Source organism: Bos taurus, chromosome 1 (genome assembly GCF_002263795.3).
Source record: "Bos taurus isolate L1 Dominette 01449 registration number 42190680 breed Hereford chromosome 1, ARS-UCD2.0, whole genome shotgun sequence".
NCBI classification, from domain to species: domain Eukaryota; kingdom Metazoa; phylum Chordata; class Mammalia; order Artiodactyla; family Bovidae; genus Bos; species Bos taurus.
Window position 1 is genome coordinate 5,765,052 of NC_037328.1, and position 12,169 is coordinate 5,777,220.

The window sequence follows — 12,169 nt, forward strand, 5'->3', positions numbered from 1 at the left end:
TCACTCTCTACCCTGTGAGGGCACAGCAAGAAAATTGTTGTTGTTGAGTCGCTAAGTCATCGCGACTCTTTGTGATTCCCTGGACTGTAGCCCACCATAATCCTCTGTCCATAGGATTCTCCAGGCTAGAATACTGGGATGGGTAGCCATTTCCTCCTCCAGGGGATCTTCCCAACCCAGGATTTGAACCCGTGTCTCTTCCATCAGCAAGCGGATTCCTTACTATTGAGTGGACAGGGAAGCACAGCAAGAAGATGGCAGTCGGCAAACCACAGAGAGGGCTCTCACCAGAACTCCACCACCTGGCACCCTGATTTCAGATGTCCCAAGACTCCAGAACTGTGAAAAGTTAATTTCTGTTGTTTGAGGCACCTGGTCTATTGTATTCTGTTAAAGCAGTCTGAACTGAAAACATGGCGATTATTATACAGAAAACAGTTCATTTTTTTAAAAAATGTATTTTTAATGCATTTGTTTACTATTTTTTTAATTGAAATATAAAATGTTACTAGTAGTAAAGCACCCACCTGCCAATGCAGGAGACGGGAGATGCGGGCCATAGGACCGCAAAGAGCCGGACACAGCTGAAGCGACTTAGCACACATAATTGCTTTACAGTGTTGCATCAACTCCATGTATACATATATCACCTCCCTCCTTAGTCTCCCTCCCACAGGCCCCCCACCCCCATCCCACCAAGTCATCAAGGAGATCCAGGCTGAGCTCTCTCTGTTATACAGCAGCTTTCCACTAGCTATCCATTTTACACATGGTAGTGTAAAATAATGGCACCCCACTCCAGTACTTTTGCCTGGAAAATCCCATGGACAGAGGAGCCTGGTGGGCTGCAGTCCATGGAGTCGCTAGAGTTGGACACGACTGAGCGACTTCACTTTTCACTTTCATGCCTTGGAGAAGGAAATGGCAACCCACTCCAGTGTTCTTGCCTGGAGAATCCCAGGGACGGAGGAGCCTGGTGGGCTGCCGTCTCTGGGGTCGCACAGAGTCGGATACGACTGAAGCGACTTACCAGCAGCAGCAGTGTAAAATAATGAAATTAGAACACTGCCCAACACCATACACAAAAATAAACTCAAAATTGATAAGAGACCTAAATGTAAACCCGGAAGTTATAAAACATTTAGAGGAAAACATAAGAAAAACACTCTGTGACAAATCACAGCGAGATCTTTTTTGGCCCACCTCCTAAAGTAGTAAAAGTAAAAATGAAAATAAACAAATGGGACCTATTTAAACTTCAAACTATGCACAATAACCTGGATAAGGAAGCAACCTAGGTGTCCACTGACAGATTAATGGATAAAGAAGATGTGACACATATATACAGGAGTTCATTTATAAGCAGAACAGAGAGGTGGCAAATACAAAAGAGCTGCTAATGGAACTTCGAGAACAGAGAATATTGTTAAGGACAAATAGGATGATAGTTCTAGAACATGTGGCAGTGTCCAAGATTAATTTGGGAACAACAAACAAAGAGGCCTATTGATGTGTACACTTTTTTTCTCAGGACAAGATGGCCAGCCAAGTGCAGTCAATTAACAATGAAAAATAATTTAAAATAAACACAGATTGAAAACTCGCAACACAACAGAAGAAAAAAAAATAAATACAAAAGCAAATCCAGAAAACAATAGAAATTGGCAACAGCTTGATAGGCAGAAACAAAGATTACTACAAGCTGTGGTGAAAATTAATAGGAATTCCAGACTAAAGAGTTGTTGGTTAGGGATTAATTGCTGGAACAATAAGGATAATAAAAGCAAGAGCAAAGTGACAGTGACATTTTGTGTCATTATTTATAAAGCAGCAGCATTTGCATGTGTTATGTAGTTGTCAGGACTAAATTTAATTTGGCAAATTTAATTGCCAAACTTAAATCAAGTTTCTGATAATGTAGACAAAAGGGAGATTTCCAGAGAGCAAGGGAACACAGAGGGTCAACATGAACATGCTAGTCTTTGTAGGTTCTAAGTAATATTTTAGTTCTTCCATAGAAATGGAAATAGAAATGATAGAATAACCTGAGTAGGTGGCTCTGTTGCTCTGAATTAAAAAACAGTTTAAATAAAATGCTATTAATCTGCTAATGCTCTCACCGTTACTGCTCTCTGAATTTCTCAGGCAAGTTAATCTTCTCAAGATACGATATTATAGAAAATATAAACAATGAACTTGACTTTTAAAAAATTGTATTATTTATTATGTCTGGCTGTGTTGGGTCTCTGTTGCTCAGGCTTTTCTCTGGTTGTGGCAAGCGGGAGCTACTCTCTTGCGGCTTCTCATTGCTGTGGCTTCTCTTGTTGCGGGGCACCAGCTGTAGGGTGTGTAGGCTTCAGTGGTTGTTATGTGGGCTCTGTATTTGCAGCTTGGGGGCTCTAGAGCACAGACTCAATAATTATGGTGCAAGAGCTTAGTTGTTCTGCAACAAGTGGGATCTCCCCAGACCAGGGATCAAACCCATGTCTCCTGCAATGGCAGCCAGATCCTTCACCACTGAGCCACCAGAGAAGCCCGGAACTTGACATTTTAAGCTCTGGATTTGGAGATTTCTGTCCCTAGAAAACTTGTCCCTAGACATTCTTCCCTATCTTTCTCATTTTCTCGGACCTTTGGGACATAGTTATTTCAGAATATCATTGGGTTAACTTAAGAAACCTTGCTAAATGCCCTGGGCTAGTTCCTGACAGGACAGCTAACTCTGTAATTATTCTGTTGCTAACCCAAGGCTGATTTCTCTTTTTGATCCTAATCTTTTGGCTAAGAAAATCTCAGGAGTGAAGTACTAAATATTTTTGGAATGAAGAAAATATTTTTATGTGAAATAAGGTCTTGGTAAAGCTGAATGCTTCAGGGAAGAGAGATTTGATAGTGAACAAAGCCAACAGGTACATCAATCCATAGCTGGGAGGCAGTTCCTATAAAGGTCAAGGCTCTCAAGTACAATGGATCTCTATTTCTGTCTCAAGTTTTCCTGTTTTATGTGGATATTCTGCAATATTTCAACAGAGCTGCTAAAAATATATATCACACACAAATTTAGAAAAGAAATTTTGATTTGTCTTCCTACAAATATAACTATATATAGACACATATACATATGTGTCTATGCTGGTGTTCAGTCGCTAAGTCATGTCCGACTCTTTGTGACCCCATGGACTGCAGCACACCAGGCTTCCCTGTCCTCCACTATCTCCCAGAGTTTGCTCAAGTTCAAATATATATATATATGTATATACTTTAAAATTTTAGTTTGTTATTATCTCAACCAGTTATGTCATATTTTTATCACTTTCCAATTGTGTCATCCTTCCCTTTGCCCAAGTTGGCAAACCAAGATAATAATAATAATAATAAAAATAATAATCTACTGTTTTGATTTCAACTCTTTTTTAATGGATTGCAGATTATCTTTCCAAGTTTAACTTAATTCCCCCTTGACTACAAATGTGCAACTGATACAAGTCTGAAAGAGAAAATGCTATACTTTTTGTCAGAAAGAGGGGAATGCTCTAAGTTCATTTTTAAATGAGCCCAACACATGAAGAAAATTACTGTAAATATGAATTTTTAATTGTTTATTAATTTCAACAGGTTCATTCTAATAAAATAATAACAGCTTGGCCTACTAGACATTATTTTTTTAATAAGACAGTTTACTTTGGCAACTTCTCCTCCTCCTTAAAAGTACTGTTTTTTTTCAATCTCTATATCTCTATGAACCACTCAGATTTTTTGGCCCATTAAATTTTCAAAGTTTAACAAGTGAGCAGGAAACACACCCTTCCATACCCTGAGTTAAGCTAGTACAAGGAACCACAGAAGTAAAAGTGTAAATAAAGGATCTTTTTTAAATGCAAAAATGAAAGGAAACTAAAGTTTGAACTTTGGAAAGACAGGACAGTGTATTCAAGGTATTCTTCAGAAGAAAACCGCTGGTGGAGTTTTCCCAAATCAACACGAATGCTTATTTTAATTCCATTGCTGTCATCATTATTATTTTAAGAAGAAAAAGTCCAAAAATGTATTACATTTATGGGATTCTACCTCCTACTGTAAGGAAACAGTCGAATACGACAGCACAAGGCACATCCCGCTCCTCTTGCAGACACGGTATTAAAGACATGTAACTGACAAATTTAGTTGATTTGCTGAATATAGTCACTTTGTCTATAAATTTTTATTTAGGAGTATCAGCCATTTGTATAGACCTAAAACTTGCACCAGTTGCAGAATTCTAGTTGCTTAGGTCTAGGAAGATAGAAAAGATAAAGCTGCAGAATGAGATAGCAACCTGTAAGTCAATCCATCAACCCATCATTTAATTACTATTGTGAGTACTTGCTACATAAGAATCCAGAAAAAGAAACCAGAAGAAAGTCACATGGATTTTTTTCTCTTGTTTTTGTATTTTTTTTCCTTATAAATTAAGATTATCAGATATATACCAGTGAGTGGTTTCCCTAGCTCAAAAGAAAACAATATGTGTTTGGTGCCATGGAGGAGGACAAGACTATGTATTTAATTACTTTAGCCTTATTTTGTCCCTTGGCATGATCTGTTCCCTGATTTCACCCCAGTCAAGCTTGCTTTGAAGTCGCTGACAAATTAAATCAACCACTTGGATATATGTGTCCCAAAGAATGTGGTTTCTCAGGTATGAGCAATCTATCAATCCCCCAGTCTCCTTTCACTTTGGCATTCTGACAATCCTAACAAATTCTCAGGCAAAGATTGCAACTTATGTTTTGGCCACAGCAGCCCTTACTCAAAGTTTCAGAATTGCCAGTTCAAGGTACAGCTTTCACATCTCAAGGGACTGGTACATTTCTTGATGATTGTGCAAACATTCTTAATTGTGCCTCCAGGTAAACATACTGCTGTCTTCTTGGACAACTGAGAAGTACAAAGAATGTTTATGTGCTGGTCCAGTCGTTCCAAGTATTTCTTGTGGGCTTAGACACCTGAGTTAGCACCCCCCTCTTACTGGCTGAGAAAGTTGCCCCACCTGATTTGTAACTTTACCCGCCACAGTCAGTAGCTGGGGGCATCTCGGCCAGCCAACACTGGATTTAATCTAGTTAGAAGCAGACGAGCAGCTCTTATTTGAAAAAAAAACACTGAGTTTTGAGTTCATTACTACGGGAAAACTGCTCTCCCTCGGGGCGCAGAGAACCTGGCTTCAGAGCAGCCTTACCAGCTCAGGCGCCTGGTCGGATAAAACCCAACCTGGAGGAGAATGGCTACCTACGCCCTGCAAATCGCCGGACTGGTGCTCGGTGGTGTGGGCATGGTGGGCACAGTGGCTGCCACGGTCATGCCTCAGTGGAGAGTGTCTGCCTTCATTGAAAGCAATATTGTGGTCTTTGAAAACCTCTGGGAAGGACTATGGATGAGTTGCATGAGGCATGCTAACATCAGAATGCAGTGCAAAATCTACGACTCGCTGCTGGCTCTCTCTCCGGACCTACAGGCAGCCAGAGGACTGATGTGTGCCGCCTCGGTGCTGGCCTTCTTGGCTTTCCTGACGGCCGTCCTCGGCATGAAGTGTACCAGATGCGCCGGGGACGACGACAAGGTGAAAGGTCACATTCTGCTGACCGCTGGAGTGATTTTCATCATCACTGGCCTCGTGGTGCTCATCCCCGTGAGCTGGGTTGCCAATTCCATCATCAGAGACTTCTACAACCCAATAGTGGATATTGCCCAGAAACGGGAGCTGGGAGAAGCCCTCTACATAGGCTGGACCACGGCCCTGGTGCTGATTGTTGGAGGGGCGCTGTTCTGTTGCGTTTCCTGTTGCCATGAAAAGAGCAGTAGCTACAGATACTCCATACCGTCCCACCGAACAACCCAGAAAAGCTATCACGCCGAAAAGAAGTCGCCGAGTGTGTACTCCAAAAGTCAGTACGTGTAGTTATGACTCTTTTTAAACTACCTAGAAAGCCACCCAGATGACATAGATGTCCACTCTTCCCAAAACTGAGACCCAAAAGAACATTGATTGGCTGTTCTTAACTGCCTGGTATTAATCACAGGGACTGATTACATCAGCTCTTTATGATTCTATAATCAATTTCAGCTGCATGAGAAATTGTACACATTGCTTTGATTATTCTAGAAAGAACAGTAATTTGTTTTCTAAAATGGTTCATGTTTTATCTCCTTTTATTAGTTACTTCAAAATGACATTGTTGGAGACAATTATTTTACAACTGTGATTTCTCTATGACAGAGCATTATGTATATAGATGAGTGTAACATTTCTGTGTCACATAGGTAGAGACAGGCTTATATAGTCCTATTTTAAATGAAACACTGATTCATTACACTGAATAAATAGAATTCAGCTATTGCTTTTCAGGGGAACCAGGGGTAAGATTGAAGAAGGTTAATATTAATTGTTTAAAAACAGCTTAGTGATGAATGCACTTAATTTATAATGAAGGTTAAAATGAAAGCTTTAATCAGCAGGGTAAAGGGAACTAAATGGCTTTTTGATATCTCGTTTTTCAGCCTAGGAGTTAGAAATCCAAATTCCTTTTTCCTCATTCCCCAGAGGCCGTCCTTTTCTTGTATATTAAATGGTCATCTTTTAAAAGGCAGATATTTTGTCAAGGGGCTTTGCATTCAAACTGCTTTTCCAGAGCTATACTAAGAAGAAAGATAAAGCTATAGTCTAAGAAATATTAAAGACTTCAGGAAAGTGAAGATTTTTTTCCTCAAGTTTTTGTGGTTGGAGAAGGATACATTTTGACAAGAAATCATATATATATATATATATATATATTAATAACTATTTGTATAGAGACTTTGGACTTTCATTAATATAAATAACAGAAGAGAAAAATTATATACCTTTATTTGATTACCAAAAAAATGAAACCAAATTGTCCTCTGTGAACTACATCTTATATGTGGATATTTAAGTCAGAATTGTCATTTCAGTTTTCAAAGGTGAATCTTTCTTTGTTCCAATTTTGTTCAGTTTTACTAAGGCACAGGTATACTATATTTTTGTGTTTCCCCCAGATTTTATTGAACTGTTAATCTGATTTGAAAGTTTGTATATACATTTTTCTAGCTTAATCAACTATGTGTATCTGCTTTATGTCCTTTGTATTAATAAATTGTGCTTTTTATATTAATTTGATATCTTTCATTTTTCTTCAGTTTTTAAATATTTTAATAATGTAAAGAGTTTTTAAAAACCTGATATTTTCAGCTTTGCAGTTAAAAAAGGCTTTCAAAATCACATTTTAAAGATAAAGATAGATTCAGCATTAATTTTTGAGAATACAGATTATTATATATCATTTAATATGATATACTTACAATGACTGGATTTACACACTAGTATTAGATGTTGATAATATATTTGTAAGTTTTTAAGATAATACTATAGGTTCCAAAAATCTATTTCCTGCATGTATTATTATGTATGTAATAGCTATTTATGTACAAACTTTCCATAGGGAGATATATCCCTGCCTCTGAGAAATAGTATTAATTAATAATAGGGCATAATGTTTTAGGGACATGCATTATAAACTAAGACCTCTACTGTTTTAAATGAATTATATCACTAAATCGCTTATAAGACTGATATAATTAGTTTAATTTACAGATGAGGACCCCTCAGAATAGTTCATTGGTTAATCAATAAGTGTCAGTCTGATTTCATAGTTCATATACTTTTTTTTCAGTGCAGGTAGATTTACTTCAGCAATGTCTAGTTTATGAACTGATTTTTGTATGTGAAAATAACTTGTTTACTGTTAGTTGGGAAAACTTTTAGTGTTTTTTCTGAGGCTGGTGATTTTCCAATAACTAAATACTAACCTATCCTAGGCAATTTTGCCCTCTTAGGTCAAAACATTCATGAGAACAGAAATAAAGAAAAACTGAGTATCTTGAAGAAAAAGGAAAAAATATACCCAATCTTCTAAATATCAGCCTTTAATCAAACATTATTTTCAGTTAGAAAACTCTCCCAAATGGCACAACTCAGTTTATTATTTACGTGTTTCTCCCCTTAAACAGAATTACAACACTACTGGCTTTCCTTGAGTAAAACCTTTTGATACTCACCTGTTGAGTATCTCTGAAACCTTTCTCCAACTTTCCACTTTACTAACACCTCCTCTCTTTCCTACCTTCTAGACTTCTGTTACCACCTTCAAGATCTCCTTGCTCCAGGCACACTCCACATTCCCAGTTCGGTTCTTTCTAAAATACAGGGGAGGGATGGGATGATTGGGAGATTGGGATTGACATATATCCACTGCTATGTATAAAATAGATAACCTAATGAGAACCTGCTGTATCGCTCAGGAAATTCTACTCAGGGCTCTGTGGTGACCTAAATGGGAGGGAAATCCAGAAGGGGATATGTGTTCCTGTATTGCTGATTCACTTTGCTGTACAGCAGAAACTACATTGTAAAGCAACTATACTCCAATTAAAAAAAAAAAAGAAGTAAATCAGACGCCATCACGGCCTGCCCATAATATCTGTAAGACTGCTTAGTTGCCCATAAGGTAAATCCAAATACCTTAGCAGATAATGAGAGATAAGAAGGAAAATCTATCTTATAATCTTAACAGCAAACTTTATCATACAATGACTTCAGTGTATAACCAGTATGCTAACAGTTATAAAACAGACGTCCAGAAACTAGAATAATTCCAATGCCAAATGTCTTTTCAGTATCCTGAAAGAGTGGCACTGGGATTAGGAAGTGCTTTGGCTGGTGGCAAATTATGTGCAGGAGGTTTCATAATGTAGTTTTATGGAGAAAGCATATGATGTACAAAACAAATCACAGGGAAGTAAGGGATATAGTTTTATGCTCTCACTTTACAGCTGGACTATTTTCTCTTTCATATTGTAACACCTGCTGCCCCCACCATGAACCACTTCTGTTGACTCTGTTTCCAAAATGACCCCCTCCTACACTGCATAAACTACAATTAAGGTACATTACCTTAAGTGTTATGTGTGTGTTTAGTCGCTCAGTTGTGTCCAGCTCTTTGTGATCCCATGGACTATAGGCCACTAGGCTCCTCTGTCCATGGGATTTTCTAGGCAAGAATACTGGAGTGGGTTGCCATTCCCTTCTCCAGGAGATCTTCCCAATCCAGGAATCAAACCCAGGTCTCCTGCATTGCAGGCAGATTCTTTACCCTCTGAGCCACCAGGGAAGCCTACCTTAAGTGTTAGGTGTTTGCTTATGGCCAAGACACAGTTTTTGTTCTCAAAGAGTTTGTCTTCTAACAAGAAAAGACAAAAGTAAGAAATGTAGTCTCTAGTACAGGCCCACCAGGTGACACTAGTGGTAAGGCATCTGCCTGCTGATGCTGGAGATGCCACGTCCATCCCCGTGCTTGGCAGATTCCCCTGGAGAAGGGAATGACAACCCACTCCAGTATTCTTGCCTGGAGAATCCTGTGGACAGAGGAGCCTGGCGGGCTACAGTCCATGGGGCTGCAGAGTCAGACACGACTGAGCACTCACATACCAGGTGCTTGATCTTTTCTTTCTTTACCCATCAAACCTCTAAGAATGCTATAAATTATGGATGAATTACAGATTAAATCAGGAGAACACTGAGCCTCAAAGATGTATATATATAATCCCTAATTCAAGAACCTGTACTCTTGCTACTATAATACTGTCCAAAGACATCTCTGCCAGAGTTAGCTTCCTGCACAATAAATGTCATCTCATTGCCCCAACTCCAAGCCATCCAGTGACTCACTGGTCACAGAACCCTCTCACCCTCATCATCAGTCTTACCCCTAAGCTCGTCTCTTCTCTCTCCCAACTTCTAAGTAACTTACTACTTCTCAGTCCCTGACATCCATTACCTTTCCCCTTGGGAAATATACAATGTTTTAGACTCCCACTGTAAACATCACATCTTAAATTCACCAGGCCTCCTTCCTTGTCCTGAGAAGGCCTCCCAGAGCTGTTGGAACAGAATCCCAGCAAGCGGAGCCAAGTGGCAGCTGGATTGACCCAACCAACAGGCAGAAAGAGAACTGCTTTCTGGGAAGCTTCAGGCTCTGCCAGATTCCAGGAGGAAAGAGAGGTGCTGTGTTCAATTCTGAGAGTCAGGAAAGGCAATGGATTCCTGATGCAGACGCCAGAGCTTGGGCCTGAAGACCTGTGCTGGACGAGAGAATGGTAGGGAGGGAAATGGGACCTTAATTACTTCAGAAATACTCCTGGAGGGCAGGTGGCATTTGTACACTTATGGGCTTCCCAGATGGTGCTAGTGGTCAAGATCCCACCTACCAATGCAGGAGACAGAAGAGACCCAGGTTCGATCCCTGGGTCGGGAAGATCCCCTGGAGGAGGAAATGGCAACCGACTCCAGTATCCTTGCCCTGAGAATCCCATGGACAGAGGAGCCTGGTGGGCTGCCATCCATGGGGTCGCAAAGAGTCAAACACGACTGAGTGACTTAGCGTGCACACATGCGTGCACGTAGTCTCAAAGGTAGCAATGTCAGGGCAGCAAAACTTTGGAAGACTTATGTAGAGGTGAGGTCCCTCGTTGTCCCTGGGCCTTGGAGAGCACTCTCACTGAGAGTGGGGATAAAGAGAGACAGATAGACAGAGGGAGAAAGCAAGAGCTGGGATACACAGAGGCATGTCCTTGGGCCCCAGGAGAGAGACAGCACTTTCAGGTTGTTAGATCCCCAGCCAACAGTGAAAATCCCTATCACCCTAGGGTGAGCTATTGCTAATTACAACTTAAGTTCCACGAGAAAAGAGATCCTGGAGTTACTTAAGAGGACACTAAGCGTCACTCAACAATCAGAAAAAAGGAAGTGCAAACTGAGTCCCCGCAACTGGCAGGGGACCTTTGAGGAAGAGATCTCCTGGGAAAATGCAAGGATGCTTTACATAAACAAACAGATGTCTGTTTGAGCCTAAGGCAGACTGAAGCATGGGATTACACAGCTTCTCGTTCCTAAAATAACATATAACTTTCGTATTAAAAATGTCTGAAGGGAATGGCGGAGCCTTGAGGGAGGTCACTGCTACGGGAAAAACTGGAGGTTTGGAAGATCAAGCTCCAAACAGATCAAACATGGAAAAAAATGTAACTCAGAAGGGAAAGTGTAAAGAACTTGGAGAAAAATTAAAGGACCCAAAAGGCAAGTTTAGAGTAAGGGAGAAAAAACAGATGAAAGCAAGGGACATCACTTAAAAAAAAAAAAAAAAGTTGAAGTTAAAAAAAAAAGACTCAAACATACAGATAAAAAGTACTCACTGAGGTCCTGAGAGAATGGAAAAATGAAAAAATGTAGTTAAATTCTTAAATTCCAAGCTCAAAAAGAATGTATGTAGTTTTCACCAATCATAAGAAATTACTTAGCAGCCAAGACAAGAAGAGCATACTACTTCTGGCAAACCTTGAAGCTAGATGATGGTGGATTAACAAGTAAAGATGATGAAAGACCATAAAAGACTGTAACCCAGTACGTCTATTTCAAACCAAAACTACATTGGCATTAATGACAAAGAAAGGCATTTTGTGGCTAGCCCAGGATCCAGCAGCTGTGTCTCTCATATGGCTAATCTGGAGGAAAGACTAAAATGATGAATCTTTAAAGAGACTTCAAGGAGGGGAAATTGGAAAGGAGAAGAACCTTGGTCGGCCATGACTCTTGCAATAGACAGAAGGAATTTATTGGACAAGAATGGTCAGAAGGGTTTGAAGGGGTCAGGCTGCCATTTTCTGGAACTCTTCTCAGCATCAGTGTCCAGGAACCACTACAGATACCTCAAGGTTGATCCTCAAGTTCCAAACTTCATCCTTTCCAGTTCTGCAGGTAAATTCAACATCTTCAGCATGGGAAGCAAAACAAAACCAAACAAAAAGAAAACATTTAAAAATCTAGCCTCCAGCTTCTTGCTTCTTTTCATCTTCTGTCTCGGGATCCATACTGTCCAGATTCCATGTCATGACTTTGGCATCCAGGAATCTTTCCTCGACTCGATCATCTGCAATGCCCTTCTCATCTTTTATCATCAGGTGTGGTTGAATCCTTGACGCTGTTTATCCTGGCCACCACCCCGGCTGCATGCCTTCACCTTCCCTGTGCCAGCCCCAACTCAGCGTCAGCTCCACCCAG

At 40.0% G+C, this 12,169-nt stretch overlaps 1 protein-coding gene across 1 annotated transcript; it reads left to right on the forward strand.

Annotated features, from left to right (window-relative positions):
* The first annotated feature begins 5,173 nt into the window (after positions 1 to 5,173).
* Positions 5,174 to 7,169, forward strand: CLDN8 (claudin 8). The gene is given in 1 exon segment (NM_001098096.1): positions 5,174 to 7,169. A coding segment is annotated over 1 exon segment (678 nt). The 5' UTR covers positions 5,174 to 5,260; the 3' UTR covers positions 5,939 to 7,169.
* The last annotated feature ends 5,000 nt before the right edge of the window (positions 7,170 to 12,169 follow it).